Below are 24,066 nucleotides of genomic sequence, written 5' to 3'. Positions count from 1 at the left end.
TTTTCTGTGAATAGTACAGGTGTGCGCCACTTAACGATGAGGATGCGTTCTCCTATCCCCGTAGTTATGCGATTACGTCTTTAAGCAAACGTTCAACCCAATCTGGTGTCTTTTTTGTGTAAACAGACATTCCCTGCCGGATACTAGCTGGCTGTACAGGCTACTGGAGATAGCTTGCTTCTTTGCATTGACACAAACTCTGCTGCAGACTACAGGAGACCTGGCTGCCTCATTAAGTGCCTCTTTGTTGTGCTTTGACCACCATTGTATATATGGTTCGTTGTTAAGTAGAAGATCATTAAATGGCGCATGCCTGTATTTGTTTGCTTTAATGCAATGAATTAAATATTTGCAACAAAGATTGCATCACCACTTTTCTTTTCTGTTATTTCCTCTCTTGAATTTCTCCTATATGTCAAACTGTGGGTTTGGAATTGGGATAGAAGGATGGATGGTCTTTCCTTGGGGTATGGGCAGATGGGGTAAGGTTGAAGGCAAGATTTGTCTCTTTGGAAATAAAGTAAGCAAAAAAAAAAAAAGATTTTTGTATAGGCACAAATTTATCTAGGGCTTCCTTCCTTTTATAGACCAATCATTCTCTCTGGAGGCAAGGTGTAAAGTCTCTTCCTGGAGTATGTGACAGTTTCAAGGTTTTTGAGCGTTGCTGTTTGGAAATTTGATTTGGACTGTTGTCACACTTTGTGGTTTTTAGTAGGTGGTGCAGGGGAACCCCATTTTCTTAGAATCAACAAAGAGGTGTGAGTGCTAGACAAATTTTGAACCTTCTAAACGAAGATTTCTTAATATAGGACATTTGCTGATTGTCTTCCCTGGCCAACAGAGGCTCTCTCTTTTCTTTTGGAAGGAGAACAAACAAGTGTGTCTTCCTGAATCAGTTGTGTCAAGACTGGTAGCCTGCACTTAAAAAGGAAAGAAGAATCTTTTAGAATAGAAAGATTTTCTTTAGCACAGTTCCCTACTTAAGTTAGATGAATTCCCATTACTCAGCTGATGCGATAAGAATTCAGGAAGATGGCAGCTGGAAGCATTCAAGGATGACTTATCGCACAGAAATGCTGCCCTGCTTCAATTCATCCGGGATTACTTTTACTTTCTGCATGTTTGTTCTGTAAATTCAAGCCTCTTTGCCAAACCTACTGCAGGCTTGTGATATGCGAGCCAACCACAACATGACAGCCCAGTCCCTTCCGCCATAGAAAGTGGCAAAAACGCATGATGGATGTCTAGTTTCCCCCTGGATTGTGAAAGTTGTTCACAGTGCTTTCTGCTCCTTTAAAAAAAAAAAAAAATTCAGTTACATCCCAAGGATGCAAATCTTGTATTGCTAAGCTGCTTATCAACTTGGTATCTGAGTAGCTACACTGGGAGTGCTGTAGTGTGCTGGCTTTATTTCTCTGAAGGTTTTAGCTGGGCAGGAATTGTACTTGCACAAATCCCAAGTATAATTGGAGAAGAATTTTAACTCCCTGCAGACAGGTCACATGCCAGACGTGCCAGGGCCTTTTATTCAGCACTTGTTCACAGAAGTATTCACTTCCCAGGTCCTGAACTTTCCTGAGAATGTAATGATTTATGCTTCCCTCTGTGGAGGTTGCGCTACTGCAAGAAAGCTACAGTGACAAATTAACAAACCATATTCTTGCATGCGAGGTAAAATGCAACCAGCTGGCTGTCTGGTTGCCAAGGGATAATGTGCATTTATAGTGGTTGAAACCCCTGCTACGTATTTATGACAGGTTGGGTGCGCTGAATTGTGTTTGACACTGGACATATTTTTTGTGTTAACTGCCAGATGTCTGTCCAAGTAATACCTTGACTGTTGAGTTGTTCTCTGTGTTCATTGAGAAGGTCCTGATGTAGACAGACCCTGAAGACAGACCCTTCTTCCAGGCTCCAGAACCCATAGCACAATCCAGTGTTCAGGTCTCTGTGAAACTTTTGGGAGAGGAGTCATCTCTGCACCAGTGGAGATTTTCCTAGTAGTGCACGATTCTCTGAATGAATATGTAATTTATTCTTTTGGAGGAAGTTTCTTTGAGGATTCCCTACTAACACTGTGTAATTTGTTACATATTTTATTGATTTGCAAAATCTTATCATGGAATTGGGCCGCAATATTAAGTTGATTCACTGATTGCACATCTTCATTTTTTAAAAACAAATTATGCTTCACAGCAAATAATCACTAACATTGCGGGTGGTGTGCACTGACCTAGGTAGGCCTTTTTACTGCCTTTTCACACAGGAAGGGGAATTTTAAGACAGTTCCTACACATGTTGCAGTAGAGGTCATATGAGAGCAAAGGGACGGTGATTTTATTCCCCTTTGTTTTGTTCATATGCAGTTATAATTGATAAGATTTTTTAAATCTGAAGACCTTCATAATAATAATAAATAATAATAAACTTTATTTATATCCCGCCCTTCTCCCTGAAAGTTCCCAGGGCGGCTAACAACATATAAAAAACACATTTAAAAACATAAATTAAGACAAATAGCAGATAAAAACATTAAAAACACATTAACAGCGACCTTAAAAAACAGTAGTCAGATTAAAAGACAGAATAAAAAGAGTACAAAAGAGCAAGTTACAGAGGAATCAGGCCTGTAAAAACTACAAAATCTGTAAAAAATGTTAAAAAGGCCAAAGAATCAGAAGGCTTGTGTAAACAGCAGTGTCTTCGGGCCTCGCCGGAAACTCTCAACTTTATAAACCTTCATTATAAAATTAGAAGTTACAAGTTACTGTATAGTTTGTGCTGCTGGAGAAAGTGCAAGAAGGTCCTTGTGCTAATTAGCAGGGCTCTTACCGCATTGTTGAAGGTTTCACCTTTGACCTCTTCAGTTAAAAAGTGTTTGGTAACATGCTCGGGATATACCTCTGCTGGGGACTTGGTGTTGCTGCTCCACAATGGTTTGAACCAGAGCTTCCCCAACTGTGTGTGTTGAGGCACACTAGTTTACTTTAAGAGGGGGGCTGAAGTGCACAGGGAGCTGGGATGCACCAGGATTTCCTCATGCAGCCTTTGGCTAAACCTGATGGGCTTCCAATTTTAATCCACAACAAGCGACAAAACAACGCCCATACGTACTATATCATACCCAACTGTTACCAATACAGTTGGAGGCAAACAGATTTGCCTTTGATGGGTTGTTGATCTGATTTGGTACAAGACAGACCAACATGTGTACTGTATATTTTGTATTTTTACCTACGTTGGGAAAATGATCTGTTTATACCTTTTGTAATGAATTGTGAATTTTTTGTCAGTATCCTTAATTATGGGTACACAGTATGCTAAAAGGGTCTTAATTTGGCTTTATTTAGTTGTAATTTTCTCATCTTAAAGCCAAGCAGTTATGGCAGGGTCTTTTTCCCAGGCAGGACAGTCACAAACTAGTTACTGATAGCTAACTACAACCTGTCATGAAACATTCATTGCTTGGCTTCTAATCTAGCTATCTCAAAACCTGGGCAACTTGCCAATAGCACACAAATGTACTTTTGCAATACACTGTCTGCTGAGTAGCTTATGGGTGTAACATCATAAAGCCCTGCTAGATCAGGCCAAAGGCTCATTTAGCCCAACATCTTTTCCCTGGCAGCGGCCTTCCAGCTGTCTCTGGAAAGCCCATACACAGGAGAGAAAGGAAGACTTGTCTTCTACCATTGCTCCCCTGCATCTGGGCACACTGCCACTGAACTGAAGATAGTGTGTAGTGGAGAAGATAGACCTGTCCTCTCTGAATTTGCCCAATCCTCTTTTAAACCCATCCAGTCTAGTGACCATTGCCACATCTTGTGACAATGAATTCCACAGACTAATTATGCACTGTGTGAAGAATTAGCCACTGGCATACCTGGGAGGGCCAGGGGGGCAAATTTCCCAGGGTGCCATGCCTGCAGCGTGGTGGCGCCTTTCTCACCCCCCTCCACTGCCACCTTGCTTGACCCATTTGGAGTGCCTTTATACCTTACTCCGGTTTTCAGTGAAAACCAGAAATGATGAGGTCCACCTCCTTCTGAGGTTGTGCATGGCCTCCTCTGCCCCTCAGAAGGCTCCTGGATGTGGCAGGATGGCATTCTGGGGTCCTGGCTCCAGGTGGCACAGGCGACGGGATCGCCAGTGGAAGTAGCTCCTTTTTATCTGTCCTAAAACTCCTGCCAGTGAGTTTAATTGGATTTAACCTTAGTTGATTTCTAGTATTATGAGTGAGAAAAACTTCTCTCCCCCTATACCATGAATAATTTAATAACTCTCAGTCATGTCTGTCCCTTACTCATTCTTTTTCTAAGCTAAGAAGCCTCAAACGTTATAGCCTTTCGTCAAAGGAAGGTGCTCCAGCCTTCTGATAATTTGGGTTGCCCTGTTTTACACCTTGGCCAGTTCTACAGTATCCTTTTTGACATGTGATGACCAGAATTGTGCATAGTGTTCCAAATCTGGCTGCACTGTTGATTTATGATGCACATATACTAGCTTCTGTGAATGCCTTCCTGATTTCTTTCTCTAAATCAGGATTACCCTCATCATTTTGATCAGAAGGGCAATAGCATGTCTACAGTACAAAATGTATTATATGGGCCTGGTATTTTCACTCACATGGATTCAGTGGATGGGGAGGTCTGGTCCCTCTTGGTTTTCTAATGTATTGGATTCTATACCCTCTTTGATGCTCTAGAACTACAACTTCCTTCTTCCTATAGCAGTGTTCTTTAACCTTGGAGTTGTGAAGCCTCAGATGTAGGTAGGCTCATGGCAACTTATAAGAACCAAATATGTTGAAGACCACTGAATTAGAACCCCACCAGGTATAGGGGGACGTATCCTTTTGGTTACCAGGCAATTGTGACCTAGGCCTTCTCAGGTTCTTAGCAGTTGTGCTAAAATAGCTTTCACTAGTGCCAGGCTTCATGGTAACTTTCTTCTCTCTCTAATAAGAATATTTGGTTACAGTCAACAGTGCTGGAAGGGCATAACGGGGCGGGGAGTGGGCGATGATGGCGATGGGGAGTGGATGGATAGGGTCCTGGGAGGTGGGTAGGTCCAATGTTGTGTTCCCATCTCATATTTAATTTTTTTAACAAATTGGGGTTGTGACACAAAAAAGGTTGAATCACTGTTCTGTAGAATGCGCATCCTTTGAAACTGTGCCTTATAGTTTCTCCCCATTCCAAGATGTTTCTGTTATGCCCCTATATTGATTTTCTCCTCTGCAACCAAGCACTCCGACTCCTCCATCTTGGCTTGGAGGCTTCTGGCATTTGCAATGTTGCACTATTAATCTGGGAGCAACAATAGCTAGAGGAAGGTGATGATGCCATTAGCAACCTTTGTTGCAATCCTCCATAACAGTGGCACATGGCAGTAGGAGGCACCCCAGCCCTACCTGGGTGTTACCCCATATTTTCCAGGGAGCCAAGAACTAACATTGCAACATGGCTTCCTGTTTTCACTGTGGGAATAAGCTTCAGAGTGTTAATCATTGGAGTTCAACCAAAGGAGCCTCTGTGACTCACAAACAAGTCCTGTAACCGCAAAAATCCATGAGCTTTTGGACAGTGCGCACTCTTTGGTTGCAGGCTGCACACGAAGATCTGTGACTGCCGTGTGAAGCAGAGCTAACCAGCATGCGTGCAAGTCCTCCGGCACAAGGAGTTCAAACAGGACTTGCACTGTGTACTGTTGCCTCTCAAAAGTAAAATAAACTGGGGCTTGACCAAGTTTAAACTTAGGGCATTTGTTGTCCTCCTTAAATAAATATTATTAGCAAGCGTATAAATAGAACTTTTCCTGGAGAGGTGTGAACTTGGTTTCCTTGGGTGACAGAAGTGAAATTCTTAGTGGAAGCCAAGGAACTAAAGTCTGCTGAAATACAGTATGTTTAAAAGGAGCTCTTTTTTGCATGCATATATATAGTCATCCCTGAGACATGAGAATTTGCAGTTATGAGGAACGGAGGGCCACTGGGCAGGCCAGGAACAAGTGACCCCACAGTGAGCTGCTCGAGTTGGGAAGTGCGACAGCGGCTAGGGAGGTAGCCTGCTGGCATGACAAACAACAAGCGCCAGCCCATACGATGCCTTTGTGAATAGTGGAATCTGGCCAGGCTGTGTCTGCATAGCCGTGCCACAGAGCCTGTATCAGAGAACAACTCAGAAGTTAAGATGAGCCAGGAAGACTCAGAAGATAATAACCTCTCAAGGGGCCAGCTGCCAGAGGGGGAAGGCGTGGAGGCTGAGGATAAGAAGGGGCGGAGCACAGAACGGTAGGGAGTGGCTAAGGCCAGGTAGTATGTTTTCAACTTAAAAAGGTTTTCGCTGTATGATGGATTTTCCAGGAACACGTTACCCTCGTAAGGTGCAGGAAGACTGTGTACGTTTTTTAAAGTTGCTATTTTTGTTGTAATGGTGTTGTAAAAACATAAGAAGAACCCTGCTGGATCAGGCCAAATGCCCGTCCAATCCAGCTTCCTGTACCTCACAGTGGCCCACCAGATTCCTCAGGGATTACACAAGACATCAAGATACCTACATCCTGTTGCCTCTCCTTTGCATCTGACATTCTGAGGTAACCTACTTCTAAAACCAGGAGGTGGCATGTATGCATCATAGCTTGTAACCTGTGATGGACTTTTCCTCCAGAAATTTGTTCAATCCCCTTTTAAAGGCATCTAGGATAGGTGCCACCACCCCATCCTGTGGCAAGGAATTCCACAGATACACACTGGGTAAAGAAATACAGCTAGATTACCCATTATCCGTCACCCAAAATCCAGACTATTCAGAAATCAGACGTTTTTGTCTAAGACTTATTTTTTCATGTGAACACTAGAAGGTCTTTAGTTCATTCTTATGTACAGTGCAGATGCAGGGAGTACGTTCTCTGCTCTGTGGTGTGTACTTGTGCAGTCACTGTTGAAAAATGTCAGAGAGGCCAACAGACTCCTGCATGGGTAACAGTGAAAAGAGAGAAAGGCGGTATATAAATACCTGTATAAATAAATAATTATTGTATTTATGTAGTTATTCTGAAATCCAGACAAATTGTACAGATAGCGGTAGTACCAGTTCAGCAGTAGTGGCCCACGTCTGAGAGTATAAGATATGTGTTTTGTTTTGGCTAGTGTGTGATGTCACATCAGTGGACATAGGCAATGGCAAATGGAAAGAAATGGCAGACTTTGAGAAGCTGGTAGCAAAACTAAGTGCTTTCCAGTCTAGTTCCTCATGATAGCAAAAATATATTGTAGTAGAATGTATGGTGTCGATGACAAATTCATTTCTTGATCTAGATCAGTATTTCAATATTAGGCCAGTTCATCCCAGGACTTACGCTGAATAGGATAGAGTTGTCCCAAACATCACAACTTTCATGTGACTTTATGCCAGTGCTTCCCAAACTGCGGGTCAGGACCCACCAGTGTTTTGCGACCCAGTTTTTGGTGGGTCGTGAAACTGACAGGGCAGATTAGGCTATGTGCTTCAAGGGTTAGACAAGCTGCTAATGGGAGGGGGGAGAGCACTGCTGCCCAATCATCATTATGGTCACACCTCTTGGCATTTATAAATCAGGCAGCAGCGAATGTCTGGACAGCCTTTAGGGCTGCTCAGGAAGGCAGTTTCCACCCCGCAATAGTAAAAAGGATGAAAGCAGAGGCTTGAGCAGCTGGTAAAGTGAAAAACCTTTTTTTAAAGGCTCATAAAGCTAGGTGGGTCCCGACAGATTGTCATTTGAAAATGTGGGGTCCTGGTGCTAAAAAGTTTGGGAACCACTGCTTTATGCCATTCCATGCATGTTTACTTAGAAGTAAGTCCTACTGTGTTTAAAGCACCTTGCTCCCAAGTCAAGTGCATCAGGCTTGTAGTGCAAAAGTGCCAGTTTTCTGTAGATAATATGTGTGGCAAAACTAGATGGTGATAAAGGAGCATCCCGTCCTTTGCTTCTAAGGTTTGCAAAGTGTTTTCACCCTTGGTTATAAAAGTTTTGAAAAAATAACAAGAGACAATTTTTTAGACTTTTGTGAACATCACAGAACTATAGATCTGAAGCACAAAAGAAAACTTGAAGGCTACCAGTTTGGGCCCCTACAATTGTACAGCATTCAATAGGCGATAGGCCAAAACTGATTGAGGGACAATATCTGTCAAGGCAGTTTTATGATGGCATTAGAACTGTCTGGGCTTGCCCTTGTGGGCAGGTGTTTCTTTCGTTCAATTAATGCTGCATACAGTTGTTGAAAGAAGCCAGTCTTTGTAACTGGCTCTGTTGAAACTTGAAATGTCAGGTGTCTGCAGCAAATCTGTAAACGAGCTGCTTTTGAGTTTGTTTAAATCTGAAGTTTGTTTAAATCTGGAATGGGCTCACATGTGCTAAGATTGCATTTTGAGCAAATGTAGCACGTTGGTAAGATGTTCCTCAAAACTGGATTGGCTGTTTAACTTCTTCAGATCTGTCAGATGCAGTGAAACGTGGAGGTATTTGATTGCTGGGCTGAGAGCCTCTTCCCTTAGTTTCCCAGCCCCAGTGATTCTTTATCTGGTTTTGCAGGTGGTTGGACCTCATGTGGAACCAGAACACAGTTTGGCAATTCATCTGTATTACTCATTCTGTGTGCAAAGGGCTTGTTGAGCTTTAGTGTCTCCTTCCTCACCTTACCTCTTCAGAGGAACTGACTGATCCAAGTGGGGAACTGAAACCAAAACAGTGGCTTCTTCAAGACCAGCCAGTGAGTCTATCACAGAGCTGTGACATGAACCTGGACTCACTGTTTTTGTACTGGAACTGTTGATGGCAAACCAGATTATTTGATCTAAATCTGACTCTTGCTGGTGGATTTTCACCACTCTACGAGCAGAGTAGGATGCAGTGGCTCAGAAAGAGTGTTGCTACTAATTCAGTTAATATTTCTGCCTTGCAGTCCCCAGCCATGCAATCCGCTGTTGGTATTCATCACACTCTGTAGTGCAGTTCATAGTCAGTCACTTTTTGCACTTCTTGGTTTCCTTGCACACAGTCCTTTCACCTCATTGAAAAGATTTAACATTATGAGTGATTTGTCAGGTGCAAAGTGTTGTGTTGTCTCTCTTTCTGGTCTTTGCCCCGCTATCCTGTTTCATTCGTGGTGCTTTTGTTTCATTTCTTATCTTCCGCTGGAATCTCACTTCGCTGATTTCCATTTTAGCTGAAGCTACATGTTGAGCTACGTTAGGACTCCCAAATGGCTTGTCTATGTCAGGGGAGTGCACAGCAATTATTTCTGGGTCTGCTAAGGGGGACAGTGAAACGAGAACAAGAGCATTGGAGAGGGTGAAACTCATCCAAAACTCTCTGGACGTATGAGCACACGGACTCCACATGCTCAGTGTACCCAAGCCACAAAGGGGTCATGCTGATCATACCATTGATTGCTGTTGGTCCTATGTGGGTAGAGAAGTTGCACATTTCCTGGGCAGAAGCAAGGACTCTTCTAGTCTGTAATTCATGTAATAGGATTACATGAAAATAGGATTTACCAGACCTGCGCTAATAGAATGCTACTGAATTAATTGGAGAATCCTGGTGGGAGTAAATTCAAGTGGGTGTCTTGGGGCACAATCTAGCAAACAGGTCCACATTCTTAAGCTTTGCTGAAATAAATGACTTAAGTATGAGGTGAACTGTACTTCGTTTTGTTTAACCGTTATGATTTTCCCACCTATCGCCTTATTTATAACCATATCTGAGTTATAGTTAAGTTATGATTATCTCACTTTCTGCTCTTCGCTGCGCCGTATTATCATCCATATTTCAATTACCTTGTAGCAAAAGTAGGCTGTTGTGTGACAATGTAAAGCTGTGTTGAAGAAGAGCACAAGAGAGGTGTGTTCTGAGTCATGTGTGACTAACTGAACACCCTTGGGATAGCTTGGGTATGTATTGGGCTGAACCCTCCATACACAACCGTGTCTTGGAAAATAGTGCAAAATTTCTCAGGCTTATATTTAGGGTGGTGTAATTTTATTGCTGGTACTCGACATGAATAACTGGCGTTCTTCCTACATAATCGCTCTAGATACCTTCTGGTAGATGGCTACAAAGCAAACAATTGTGCAGCTAGTTTCATGTGACCAGAATTAGGCTTGGAGGTATGTTTCTTGAATAGCAATGTTCTTGTCCACTCCCCCCACAGTTGAATTGTTCACAGCATCTGAAACTTGGGTGTTTCCAAAGCTATTTGGTATATGGTATATGAGATCGGAGGTTGCTTTCCTGAGAGAGAGAGTTCCTCTGGGATGGGAAAGTAGCTCTCTGCAATGTTGCTGATACTGTTCATATCCACTGTTGATACTCAAGTGTCAATGTGACTTTCCATTCCCCCCCCCCAGTTATTTTACTTGTAATTCTTCAGTTTGAAAGGCCAAGCTTAACAAGATTTCAGTTGAGAATACGAGAGTGTAGTGACTCCAGCTAAGAAGAACAAAAGGAAACCTCCCATCATCTCTTTCTTGGACTTATTGCATAGCTGGAATTTTGGGTATGGGCTCAAATCCTTCAAGCGTCTTGTATGGTGTATAGATTTCTGTTCACAGTTTTGCTCTAGGATTCCAGGCCCATACTTTTTTTGGAGGTTTGTTGGTGCAAACTAGCTACTTGGTTAATTGGAAAAGAACTACCATCCCTTTCCTTCCTCTGCTTTCCACTGTAGGTTGCTACTCTCTTTCCCTTCCTGCCGCAGCTGTGCTATCCCACTGCCTGTCTTGTACTCTTTAAGTTCGTGAGTAGCAGCTTGAGTAACATCAGCCATTATTCTCTGTTGGGAAACAGCAGCTTCATACTAAAAATGGTTGCAAGTTTCTTTCATATAAGATCAGGTCTGCTTGGTCTTATATGGGCAAAAACTGTTTAAAGATCAGCAGATGCATTTCCCTTGTGTGTTGTTCAGAGTGCCACAAGAAAATGATGGTTGAATTGAGGAGTGGTGACCACCATTCACATCAAAACTGCTACAGTAAGTGCACTTGCAAAGATCGTGGTGTTGTGTTTGAGCATGATTCACTGGACAGCTTGTTTCCTAACTTAGGGTCCAATCCAACTCCAACTCCACCAACCTTTATTGGCATCATTAGGGTCCAATCCTATACCCTCTCAGGGCCGGCACTGAGCTCCAACACCTGCTCTGGGTGCTGTAAACGTGCATAAATCCTGTTTATGGCACTGGGAGAGCAAGGGCTGCCAGCGCTGAACCCCTGTCAGTTGGCACTAGACCCAGTGCCAAGAGGCTGACACCGGGGAGCACCTGCAGTAAGGCACACTGCTAGCTGACAGTGTGGGGTTTCTGGGTGGGAGGGGAGGTGCTCCAGGGTGGGGGGAGGAACTGGACCAGCGAAACCCTGCTCCTCTGGATCTCGTGTTGAAAAGCCCAACGTGGAACTCCTCTAATCTGTGCCGGCAAGATAGCCAGCGCAGACTGGAGGAGACCCATTGTGGCCCCTGTGCCTTTATGTGGGGGAAGAGGAGAAAAGTTCCCTCCTCCAAGGAGGTCGCACAGTCCCTGCGGGGTTGCTGGGTACAGTGGTCACCATTTTGGTGCCACTGCATCCGTGGCCCCGCAGCTGTTCGGACTGAGCTGCCCAAATGTTTTGCTTAGATATGATCTCAGAACCCCTGACCAAGAATCCTCTTTGCATGCTAGAAAAACGGATGATCAGATGACACTACTTCGCTCTTGCCATGCTGTTTGGAAGCCACTTCCTGTAACGTCTGAACTTTCCTAGATGAATATGCGATTGATGATGACCCCAAACCAGCAAAAATCATGTTCTCCATAGGGCCTAATCCTATCCAGCTTTCCAGCACTGATGCAGCCATGCCAAGGGGGTAGGCCCTGCATCCTGCAGTGAGGGGACCATCGTCTCCTCAAGGGAATGCTTGTTCCCTTATCTCAGCACAGCATTGCTACTGCATCAGGGCTGGAAAATTGGATAGGATTGTGCTGTTAAATCACTTGTGCCATGTAAGTGGCAAAACAGAGGCCCAGTAGCAACTTGTCTTCGGTTTGTTGTTTGGATGCAGCACCATTTTTTCCTCTCTTTGCACCTGCCACAGCTGCTTCATGGTGCTGTGAACTTCTCTTGACCTTATTCTGCAGCTGGCCTGGACTCAGATCTCTCTCATTTCAATGACTATTTTATTGTTTCAGTCTTTTCCCTCCAATTCCCTGTCCAGGAATGGTACGCTGAAGAAACATGTCTTTAAATACAGACCTGACTGCACAAATCCTTCTCAGAGAATGCAACATTTCATACCTCTTCAGCCCATGTGTTCAAATTGCTGCTTGATCCAGTGGGGATCTAGTCTAGGGATCCAGATCGGCTTCTGTTTTCCCTTTCCACCTAGAGCTCATCCGGTGTTCGTGTGTCTCATGAGTGATTCTCCCACATTTTATTGAGGTCTATTTTGAACAGACACATGAATATATTTGATGTGTGCAAAAGATGTCTTCGGGCAACTCCGTCAACAGTTTGGGATTGTACAGTAGCCTGGGCACATTATTTGGGACAAATGAAGGAGCAGTCACAGCAGAGTAGTTAAACATTCCTTGAGGGTTTGCAGTCCAAGACTGTTTAATGCAGATTGGGAGATTCAGGTGTACAAGTAGATTTCTTGTATGATGGACCCAGTTCATTTAAATGATGAGATCAGTAAGTTTGTAGAAAGAAATGAATGTACAGATTGGCTTCCACTGTTGGCACTGTTTAGGACAAGGGAGGGGTGTGTGTGTGTTGGTGTGCCTGAAAAAATGTTCTGAGAAAATATCACTGTATTGGGGTATAGCTGAACTGCTCCCCCCAGCTTAATTTGACTTCATATGTAAACTGTAATTAGGAGTGGTTAAGAACTGATTTTTTTCTACTCTTTTGTTGCATGTTTATATGTGGAGTAGTGATTCTAAACTAGCTTAGTAAATTAAATATAAACTTGGAGTTCAGTAGTATGCTGAATTAATTAATTTAGAAAGCAAGGGTGTAATCTTGTGGTTGGGAAAGTTTTTTGGGATAGTGGGAACGTTTGGGAAAGATCCCACCACTTAGTGTTGGAACATGTGAAGGTCTTGGGTTCAGTCCCTGATATCTCCATCCAAGTAGGTCTGGAAACGACTCCTGTTTAAAACCGTGAAGAGCCCCTGCCACTTATTGTGTAGTAGATAGTTCTAAACTAGATGAGCCAATGGTCTGACTCAGCCAAAGCAACTTCATATTTGTGTGCAAGTCTGCTTTTTTGAGGAGGGGGATGTTGTGGTTCTTAGAAGCTGCCCCAAAAACGGTCACGTTGCTTATTCATCAGGAAGTTCAGCACTATCCTGTGTCTTTGCCCCAGCATTGAGGCAGAAGGACAATACAGCGCTCACTGATATGAAAATGTAGGATTTTTTTGTTTTAATAACGTTGTAGCATTTTCATTTGAGTGCCAACGAAGTGAACAAGACTTGGCATGGGACATGGCATTTTCCCTCTTCTTCACAGGTATAAAAGGTTAACTTGATTAAATTGTAAAGGATATTAATATTTTTTTATGTTGTATAATATTGAATATATTCAATAATATTGACTCACTGCATTCTGTTTGGCGAATGCCTTCAGCATGTTGTACAAATTGCCCAAGAATTGAGGTTGGATGTTTCTTTCTGCTAAACCATTCCATTATGGGTTTCTTTGTTACGCGTCCCACTTCGATTATCTGATGGCCATCCTGCAGAGGAATTTTCCCGAACAAAGACGCTTTTGCACAGTTGAATGGGTGGATTGATAACACTTGCATTGTTTTCCTTAGCGTTCCAGTGTTTCAATAATTCCCTGTTACGTGATATCTTTTATAACAGAATGATAGTATTCCTTTTGCCAAAGAAAGAGTAGATACTTAGGAGTGATAGCTGTGGCTTGGATCCAAGTTTAGAATTTTCTCTAAAAAGAACTTTAAATCTGTGAAGATTCAGTGTTGTTCATCATTCTAGTCTAATACATAATCCTAATGAGAGATACAAGAGGTCACCCTAATCTTTTATGAAATGGTAAATGGGAGGATGTTTATGGCCTGTCCTGTTTTCTTATTTTTCTGACCCTCTCGCTTTTATTTTTAAAATATTTATCTTGGTGGATAAAAGAGTCTGGGGTCTGGATGATTTCCTCCACACAGTACTTTGTTTAAGCAACAGCTGGAGAATAAAAGTGCCAGACGGTTGCTTAAGAAAAAATTGTGTGTGTGTGTGTGTGTGTGTGTGTGTGTGTGTGAAAGAGAAATATATTTAATATGATTTTTTATTATTTAGGGTTGGATGATTGCCTGCAGCAGTACGTCCAAAAATTTGAACGTGAGAAGATAAATGGTGCTCAGCTGTTACAGATTTCTCACCAGGATCTTGAAGAGTTGGGTATCGCACGGATTGGACATCAAGAGCTCGTTTTAGAGGCTGTGGATCTCCTGTGTGCACTGGTCAGTTTACGCAATTAAATATGGTGTCATGATGTTGAAATTTCCTCCTCCCTCCTCTTTTCCTTTCTTCTTTCACCATGATGATGAGATCATTTGTGATGAGAAATACTGTTTCTCCACTCCCCTGATGCTCTTCAGTGGATTATATCTAGTGTGAACCAGGTGAAATTGAGCAATAATGCTGACTAGTATCCAGGATGCAAGTCTCTTTAACGGTGAAACGTATTTTTGGATATAGTTTGCAGTAAGTGCATGATGCGCCAGTCCATGCAGTGGGTACTAATTTGAAGTCATGCTGCCCTTAGTGTTGAACGTGCTGGACACATGGAGTTTGTGAATTTTGTGGCCAATTCTCTGCACGATTCCTGAAAGCCAGTTTGTAACTGCTTTCAGGCATGGCACAGAGAATTGATCACAAAACTCTCATATTTCTCAGGCAAGAAAATCAGATAATTGGATCATCCAGGCAAGACAGAAATGATAGTGGAATGTCATCCCAAAGCTGGTGGGACTATGGCTCTACCTGTCCTAGATAGTGGCTCGCGTCTTGCATCGGCAAGGTTGACAGGTGCTTGACTCCTGTGCCACTTCTGGATTATAGTGTGGTGGCAGTGACTAGGACCGCTTTGTACCAGTTTAGTGAACTGGCTGCAGTCTTATCTGATAAGATGTTGCTGCAGTCATTCATGCTTTGGCAGCCTCCTGTTTAGTCTACTCTCAAGTCCTCTGTGTGGACTGCCTGTGAACTACAGAATGCTGTGACTCATCTGTGGGAGAGAATTGCAGAGAGCATGCTATCCTGAAATCTTCACTTACCTGCAGTGTCTGCTTCTGAGACCAATTAAATGAACTGGTGATGACCTTTTAAAGCCGTGAGCTGTCTAGAAGTTGCACGCTTAGGGAGTGCCTCCTACCCATCCTCTTGGACGTGTTCCATTTCCCATCTTTTGCAGAGGTGAGGACTGTGGGGCACTGGCTGGGCTCTGTCTATACTTGCGCCTTCCCAGTAGAGTGCATCAGGCCCCCTTGCTGATATTTTTGCTTTGTGGCTGGGTGAACCTGCTTTTCCAGTAGGTTATTCGTCTGTGTTTTAACTATTTGCATTGTGTTTAATTTAGTGTTTTTCTCTGGTAGTTTTATTGCTGCTTTGCTGTACATGCAGTATTACCTTATTGTGGTGTTAGTTTCATGGATTGCTAGTGTGAAGTGTTCTCTTGCTTGTTTTATAAGCAGCTCCTGTACTGTGGTACAGACTGCATCATGCTGAATATGAATCTTTAAATAAGTATTGCAGCTACACATAAGATGTGCTGGAATGTGGCTTTTACATGTTGATAGAGTTGAAGTGGTCAAATTATTATTTTGCACCCTTTACAGTTCTTGAAGAGTGGCCTTGTGTGTGTATACGTATGTACATACATACACACATAGTCTGCCTTTAAAAATCAAACCAGTGCTACCCTTTGAAAATCCAAATTCTGTTCCAAGAAAAGCTGAATGCTATGTCCAATCTAAACCAAGTAAGCTTAAACAACTTTGCTTATTTTGCATTGGTCATGAGTAGAAGCAAGGATCCAGGAAAGCCTAAAGCTACACCCTAGACTAGAAATCCTCTTGCTCCCTCCTCTAGATTCTGAGAGAGGCTTAAGTGATGGTTGTAGTCATGAGGACTAGCAACTTGCTTTATTTGTTTTTAAAATGAAAACGGTTCCTTCTGTGATACAAAATTCTGCAGTTGTGTGGCATTCTTCTGAATCATGGAATAGATGGTGCCTTTGTTACGACTCTTGTTCTTTGCCATTCCTTTCACATCACACCTGTGTCTTCTTTACAATTGTTTCCTTTGCTATTGCATGGCTCCAAGTGGCACTCCACTTTGGCCTCCACATGGCTCCCTTTGCTCCAAGTGGTATAGGCAGCAACAGATAGTGGCACACTTGAATAGGAGCTGGAGAGCTGTGGGCTTGGTTGTGACCAGACCTGGTACTTATACAAATTCATGCATTTTTTCCTCCATCGCTATCTTACTGCCTGCTCCCTGTCTCAGGAGACTAGCGGTAGTACAGATTGGTTGGTTATGTAGAGTCTTGCTATCTAGTACATTGGACTTGGCTTGTGGCAACTTTGTCAAAAAGGTTAGTCACATCTGTCTTAAGCTATATTGTATATCCAGACCCTTCATGTTCACAAATGAAGGGGACTACAAGTTAGTTTTAAAACTTAACCAATGTATCTTTGAGACTGGTCCCTTTGTGTAAGGGGGTACTTAGATGGAGAGTGTGAATTGAACATTTAGAATAGCAACTTCTGTACCTTATCGCAGGGGTGTCCAAACCTTTTGACAGGAGGGCCACATCTCTCTGACACTGTGTCAAGGGCCGGGAAAAAGAATTAATTTACATTTCAAATTTGAATAAATTTACATAAATGAAGTTATTGGAGATGGAACTTGAATGAATGAATGACGGTCTTGTGATAGCTCAAGGAATATAAAAGGCCTTGCACAAAGCAAAGCCAGCCTTTCCTTTGCTGCCACTGCTGCATCACAGATGTGAAATGGCAAGCAGTGGAGGGAGCCCTTGTCCCACAGCTCACGCAAGAGGTCAAACATTTGGCTGTCACGCTGAGAGCAGTTGCATCAGGCCAGCACAGGCTCCAGCAAGTCTCTGGAGGGCCAGAGGCTCATTGGAGACTGGGGCTCCCTGAGGGCCGGATTGGGAGTCCTTGAGGGTCGCAAGTGGTCCCAGGGCCGAGGTTTGGGCACCCCTGCCTTATCCTATCTGCTTTGGATGAAGGTTGAGTAGCTCTTGTGATCTTGATAGCATAGCAGTACAAATGGGAGAATATATTATTTTGTGGCACATGGGTGACTTTTTCCCCCATATGCCAAATGTTTACAAATCTGCTGGGATATGTATTTTCTTTCATTCCTCTTGCATTCGTGGTATTGTGTTGGATACAGTGTACTTTGCGACAGGGACACGCTTTGGCTATGGCCTTGTTGAAATTCTGTGAACCGCTGCCAACAGCATATACAGTTTCATCATTGAGAATGGTGGGAAAGAATGCTCGGTCATTCGCTTGCCCTTACTGGGCTACATTCAGTTCGTTATGTAACTCTTCTTGCATTTGAGTGTATTCTTCTTAAAATGGGCAGAGTCATTGACTCCTGGTATAAATGTGCTCTTGTTTCCAAAGAGGAGAACAGAAATAATTTGTGTTGGATAAACAAGGAGGAAAGAATGCAGTGACTGGTAACAAATCGGATGACTTGTTTGAAATGACTGGCATATATACTCCCTCCCCCCACTTTTGTAATTATATAGTTGCAAAACGTTGGTTGTTTTTTTTTTTTACAAGGGGTGCCAAGAAAGCCTGCTTTAACGAAGGAGTGGTGTCCTTCATACCAGAGCTAGTATTATGCAAAGCAGAAAGTATCTGGTGAAATGCTGAGGTGACTGTATGCTCTGCTGTCTGAAATAATAGACGTGGCACCCACCTGAGAACATTCTATTCTTCTGCCTTACTTAAATTAATAGGGATACAGCGGTCAGAGCTGGATGTCTGCTAGAACCCAAACCTGTGTTTTCTGTCTCCTACAAGTTCCTTTATTGATCCTTCATAAAATAAGCTTCAACCTTAGATCTAACTATTTTGTGTGTGTTTGGGTCATGCAGCATTCCGTGGCAAGTTCCTGTGGCCGAGCTGTGAAGGTGTCCCTCCTTCTGTTGGCAGCATAGGGCAGATTTTAGGTGTCTTGCACTGTGTCCTTCTGAATTTCCCTTTTCTGAGCATTGGAAAATGCGATTGCACGTTGTAGAGATGTGCTTGTCTAAAAGTAGCAGTCAAATCCTACCTCTACTTGCTCCAACTTACTGAACTGAGAGATTGCTAGAAAGTTGAAGGAGATAAAAATGGCTAAAAAATGCTGCCATTTGACATGTTGCGTACATAGTAAATAATAAGAATGGGACTTCTTTGTAGCTTAAAACTTAGATCTGTCACTCCAGTACCATATTTTATGAAAGGGTCTGAATATTAACTCTTGATTCTGGTGGTGGGTTGAATAACCATAGTGCTGAGTATTTGGTGTACGTAAGCTGTAACAAACATTTAGGAAACTCAGGCAATTGGATCTGCAGCTATTCAGATTAATGATTAACGAGACAGGAATGTTTGACCTTAGAATGGTTCCAAAGCTGTGTGTGTATCAATTTAAGTCAAATGAGAACATTCCATTTCCTTTTGTAAAACAGAGGAAGGATGATTGGCGAATGTGCTAGGAATTTAAGGTTCTAAAGATGATGCTCAAATGAACTGATGGATGCTCATGTTGGTGATCTTCTCTCCATTTTCCTCCATCTCCAGTTTCCTTATTTGTTATCTGAAGACAGTAATATTTATGTCAAAGGGGTTGATACGCGAGAACAAATTCTTGTAAAGTGATTCAGGGCATGTTGATTTAAAAAAAATATATTTCTATAAATATATTCTAAGATTAAGTGGTACTCACCAAATGAAATGAAAAGCATTTGAAAAGCAGTGACTCTTGGGAGATGATGGCATTGCAGACATTTTTATACATGCTGTTCCTTCTGACTTGTTTATTTCAATTTCCAAATAATTCAAAAAGCTGACTCATGTGCCTGAACACAGAATTTTACCCCACCAGCTAAGGGATGGGCTTGAGTCCCTCAAAGTGTGGCTCCTGTGTGTCTGTGCCAGCCCAGGTACACACAATGTGGCATGCAGTGAATTGTGTATCACTGAAGAGACTTGCATAATTTCAGTGGTGTGCTTGTGAATTCTAGATGTATATCCCATCTTTTCTCCAGGTTTGAACTTGGGAGAAACCTATTTTTCTGATTTGTAGCAGAGGTGCTGGTTGAATGACTCTTGTGTCAATCAGAAAGGTATTCTTTCTTCTCAGAGATGTACACAGTAATCAGTAGTAATCAGTAGAGTTGATTGGCTAGAACCCATGTATCTCACCTTATTCTCTTATTCAAAGTCTCTTGCCTTATTCTCTTCTTGGAGTAAATTTGTCAATGTAATTCGTTTTAAAGAAGAATAAAAGCATATAATAAGCACCAACTAAGCATAATTGCATACTATGGAGACTTGAAAAACAAAAGCAGACTGCCTGTCTGCAGCATTTGGGGTGGAAAAGAGAAACAGTCCGCATTTGATTCAGAGCCAGACATGTGTGTCTTTTCAAGAGTGAAGGTGGGAGGGAAGACTGCTTGAAAAGAAAAAAAGAACAGCTGCCCAAAATGATGTATTTTTTACTGACATTCCCAACATGTTTCAAATAATTCTTTTGGGAACATATAACAAAACATCTTCTTCTTTAAAACTCAAAATGGGTAAAAGGAGGGGGGCAAGCTCCAAACAAACACCCATCATTTGCACACTGGGACAATATAAAGAAATAGTTCCTCACTGCATAGGCTTGAATCAACTAAAACCGGGGTTCTGGAGTTTCTTATCTTGTGTCATGCATGGTGGTTCTGGGGCCTGCTGAGGCCTGGAAGCTGCAGAGGAAAATGGCACATGACCTGCTTCATTGGCGGTGTCACCCTATGGTTCTCAAACTGAGCGTCACAACCAGTGGGTTACAACTCCATTTTTGGACCGGGAAATGATGCAACATGGCCAACAAAGCAGGCCGTGCACCATTTTAATCTGCAGCTTCCTGGTCACAGTGGGCCCACGACCCACTAAAAGTCAGGTCTTGACCCACTAGTGGGTTGTGTCCCACAGTTTGGGAAATGCTGAACTAAACCATGTATAGGGGAATCAGTCATCAAAACCAGCTGCATCTCTTATTGTGACTGAAAAACTCACAAATAAGGATACTCCAGAAGTGTATCCTTTCAATAATTGGGTAAGACTGTTGGCAAACTTGGTACTTGCAGCATAAAATCTCCAAATTAATGCAGTGTAATTGTTTTAACGAAGGTAGTTCCAAATGAAAAATTCACAATAGAAGTGTCCTAGGCAGAGTTGTAGATGACCTGGAGCAGTGTGAAATACCACTCTGTCAGTTCAGATGCAGGCGCCACAGTAGCAGGGCTGCTCCAGTGAAGATACATATAGCTCTGTGCGCTTATGTGGAGGTGTGAGGAACAAGGGAAAGGTGGTGGCAGTGACAGCCTCTGTGTGCTTCATGTTGCAGTACTGCACAGGTGCACAGAGACGCCAGTAAGAGGCAAGGCCTCTGCATGCATGCACACTATTGCAGCGTGAGGCACGCAGAGAAGAGGTTGTGGAGGAGGGGGGTGCAAGCCATGGAGAACAGCTGAATCTGCTGGCCAACCAGGGGAAAAGAGGTGACCATGGTTGCAGCAGTGGGGCCGGTGAGTGAGTAAAGTGGGTTTGCCTGTTGCCTGCCCTCTTGCTTGTTTGCCTTCCCTTTTGATTTAATAAATCTGTGTTGAAAAGGGTAGCCAAGAAAGAACTTCCAGCCACCGATTCAGTATTCCCTTCCCCCCACTTTTTGTGGTTGAAAAGACAAAATATGCAGGGGTGATACATGAATGGATTGTGTCCTGTCGTCTGCCAACCAGTCTGTTTTTGCAGCTTTTCCTTTTTAGAAAAGCTAGGGCGTTCCATTACAGTGTAACTCTGATGTGACTTCCCAAGGGGGATGATCAGAGGAAGAGTCTCCTGTGCACTTCCTGTTGCTTGAATCTCAACTTGTGTATCGGAGAAAAGTGAAGGTGAAAACATTCCAGAACGATTGGGGTACTGTTGGACACAGGATATAAAACTGAATTTAGCAACTCTTTCAAACATCATTTTGTACAGTGAATTCAGCTACCGTACTGTTTCAAATTAAGTCCCAAATGGCACAGACCTGTAGATGGTGTTTGCTGGGTGGCCCCAAGCCATGCTCTTGGTCACCACCGCTGCTGTCAGAGGCAGCAAGGGAGGCAGAATCATCCCGCATGACTTCTGGCAGAGAACGTCTCCCTCTGATTTGTCATCTGAAGGGATTATGTGTCAAGATCAGCCTCATCCACTCTGTGGGAGGACAAGGGCTTATTGCTTGCACTGAAGGAGGCTTTCGTGCTGGCACCAGGCCAGGAGTTCTAGAGCTGTGCTACTCTTGCCTCTAAATTAGAGCAGGATTTATTTGACTTGTTTACACTTGCAGTCTTTTTCTGCATTCTTGTTTATCGGTTCAAGCTGCATGCCGTCTCTAATCATAATGATGATATAACACTGTAAGTGAAAAATTGTTTAAGTTGAATTTTTAATGTTTCCTATACAATTCAGAGGTGCTGATTCCAATGGCAATCAGTTTTTTAATATTGTCAAAACTTTTTTAGTTGCCTTAAATGTTGTGGTTTGTTGGTCCTATTACCTAATGCAATGTTTCTCAGACTGTGGGTCGTGAGCCAATTTCAGGTGGGTTCCCATTCATTTTAATGCATTTTTTAAAATAGGTGTGAGGCTACCATGTTAAAACTTTAGGGTGTTAAAAATTTTCCTGCTTGATGATGTCACTTCCAGCTGTGACATTCACTTCAGGTTGTCATTCTTAAAGGTACATACGGATGCTAAAATGTTTGAGAACCATTGGCCTAATGCATTGTAGTGCATGTTGGATTATACAACTGCATAGCGTAAATTGTGGCTAAATTATTGTTGATATACCAAAAATAGCATCATTTTTTGAAATGCTCACACCAAAATTAATCAGATATTCAGACAAACATGAAATTGATCAGATTTTGTTATCATTATTATTAATGATAATCATTAATAATGATAATGTAATCATTAATATAAATAATTAATATCATTACATTAATATAATCATTAATAATAAAATACTAATAATGATAAACTGGCAATACAAAGCCTGAGTATTAACATAATAGCAACATTTGACAAATTATAGACTTTTTGAGTATGAAAAGTTTGCATGGATTATTTCAATGTAGTCCTCAACATCATTGTTGCACTGGGGATAGAGCTTCAGGGAGTTATCACAGTGGGATTAGAAAGCAATTTTGCACTACTTATAGTGCAACCCCAAGAATAATTATTGCCCAATTGAGGTTGCACCTGGAACACGTCCTAATTTTGTGTGAGGTGAGAAATTTGAAGTTGACATTTTGTTGTAAACTCTATAGGTGGCGTGACTATGGGGACCTCATTCTGTGCTTTGGCACATAATGTACAAGTTTCATCATGTGACCACTAATATAGTGATATAATTTCAACACTAATATGAAGGCAAAAACTGTTACCTTCCCAGAGTGTATCCTGAGCATACTAGCATGTAATGTCAGAGTTCAAATTTAAAAAAGGCTGCAAATATAACCATATTGACCTTTGGGGAGTGAAGGTGGGAGGGAGAAGTGCTTATTCTGGAGCAAAATTCATTTGCATCTCCTTCTGTCTCTATGCATATATATATACGCTTCCAGTAGTCCTGATGATGGACAGTGATTCAAACGGGGAGGTTTGTTCTTCAGATGAGTGTTTGACCTTGACCTAACCCAATGGTTCCCAAACTGGTGGGTCATGACCCACCAGCCAGGGAAAGTCCTGTCACTGCCCACTTAAGGAGCCGGAAGGAGTGAAGGCAGCTATGTGATGACCAGGATCATGCTGCTGCCAGGAAAGAAAGGGTTTTTTTGAAACTTACCAGGGGCAGTGCCAGCCTCCCAGGCGGTGCGGGGAACCCGTGGATGCCTCCGCAGGACTCCCGAAGTATCAGAATGCCTAAAAATTATAATTGTGACTCAGGATTGCGATAGCAGAACCAGAATTGGGTCATGATTACAATTTTTAGACATTCTGAAGCTTGGGAAGCCCTGTGGAGACAACCTTGCCCCCCCTGGGAAGCTGGCGCTGCCCCTGATAAGTTCCCAAAAAACCCTATGTTCCCCGGCAGCAGCACAATCCTGGTGATCATGTTGCTTCCTTCAATTCTCCAATGCAAAGACTGATTTGATTCCCAACTTCCAAGGAGAAATTTGGGGACCACTGACCTATGGAACCGTGTATGCATCTTTATAGTTTCCACAGCTCTTGCCCTTCTAGTTGATAAGGCAAGCCTTTTTAAAACCTGAATGATGCTTTTCCTTATTAGTAGTGAAAACTGCAAAGAAATCTGGCTGTGGACATGATTCCTCGTAGCACATGATCTTGTCTCACTTGGATCTTGACTAAAGTGTGCAACTGTTCGCTTTTTGTGTGTCAGAATTATCCACTGTACAATAGTGCATTGTCATGCTCATTTGTGATAACTGTACATACAGTTGCCTTGCATTTAGGTGTTTGTTTTGTTAGTAGAATAACATGCTCAGTCGCTTTGAAAACAGGCCCTGAAAGTTCAGTGGCTTGTACAGTTTTGTTCCATATCACAACAACGTTGTACCTTGCTTAAAACAGTAGCTTAAAACAGTAGCGTACTATACTTAAAAAAAAAATAGCCTGTCTAAATATTTTCACCCTTTATTGTGAGCGTCCTGATCCATTGGCAGCAGAATTGCACCAGATCTGGAGAGTGTGGGAGGTGACAAACAGCATGACAAAAACTAATGTCATGGT

The 24,066-nt window shown here is 42.5% G+C and overlaps 1 protein-coding gene across 1 annotated transcript in view; it reads left to right on the top strand.

Moving 5' to 3' along the window:
- The window catches only part of CNKSR3 (CNKSR family member 3), a 69,591-nt gene that overhangs the window by 14,187 nt on the left and 31,338 nt on the right, over positions 1 to 24,066 (top strand). Inside the window, exon 2 of the mRNA XM_066615783.1 lies at positions 14,333 to 14,496. Within this exon, the coding sequence (XP_066471880.1) occupies positions 14,333 to 14,496 (164 nt within the window). The remainder of the gene's footprint in view (positions 1 to 14,332; positions 14,497 to 24,066) is intronic.

Source organism: Tiliqua scincoides, chromosome 1, assembly GCF_035046505.1.
Source record: "Tiliqua scincoides isolate rTilSci1 chromosome 1, rTilSci1.hap2, whole genome shotgun sequence".
NCBI lineage: Eukaryota > Metazoa > Chordata > Lepidosauria > Squamata > Scincidae > Tiliqua > Tiliqua scincoides.
Note: the sequence above shows the minus strand (reverse complement) of the source record. Positions and strands in the feature narration are given on the sequence as shown.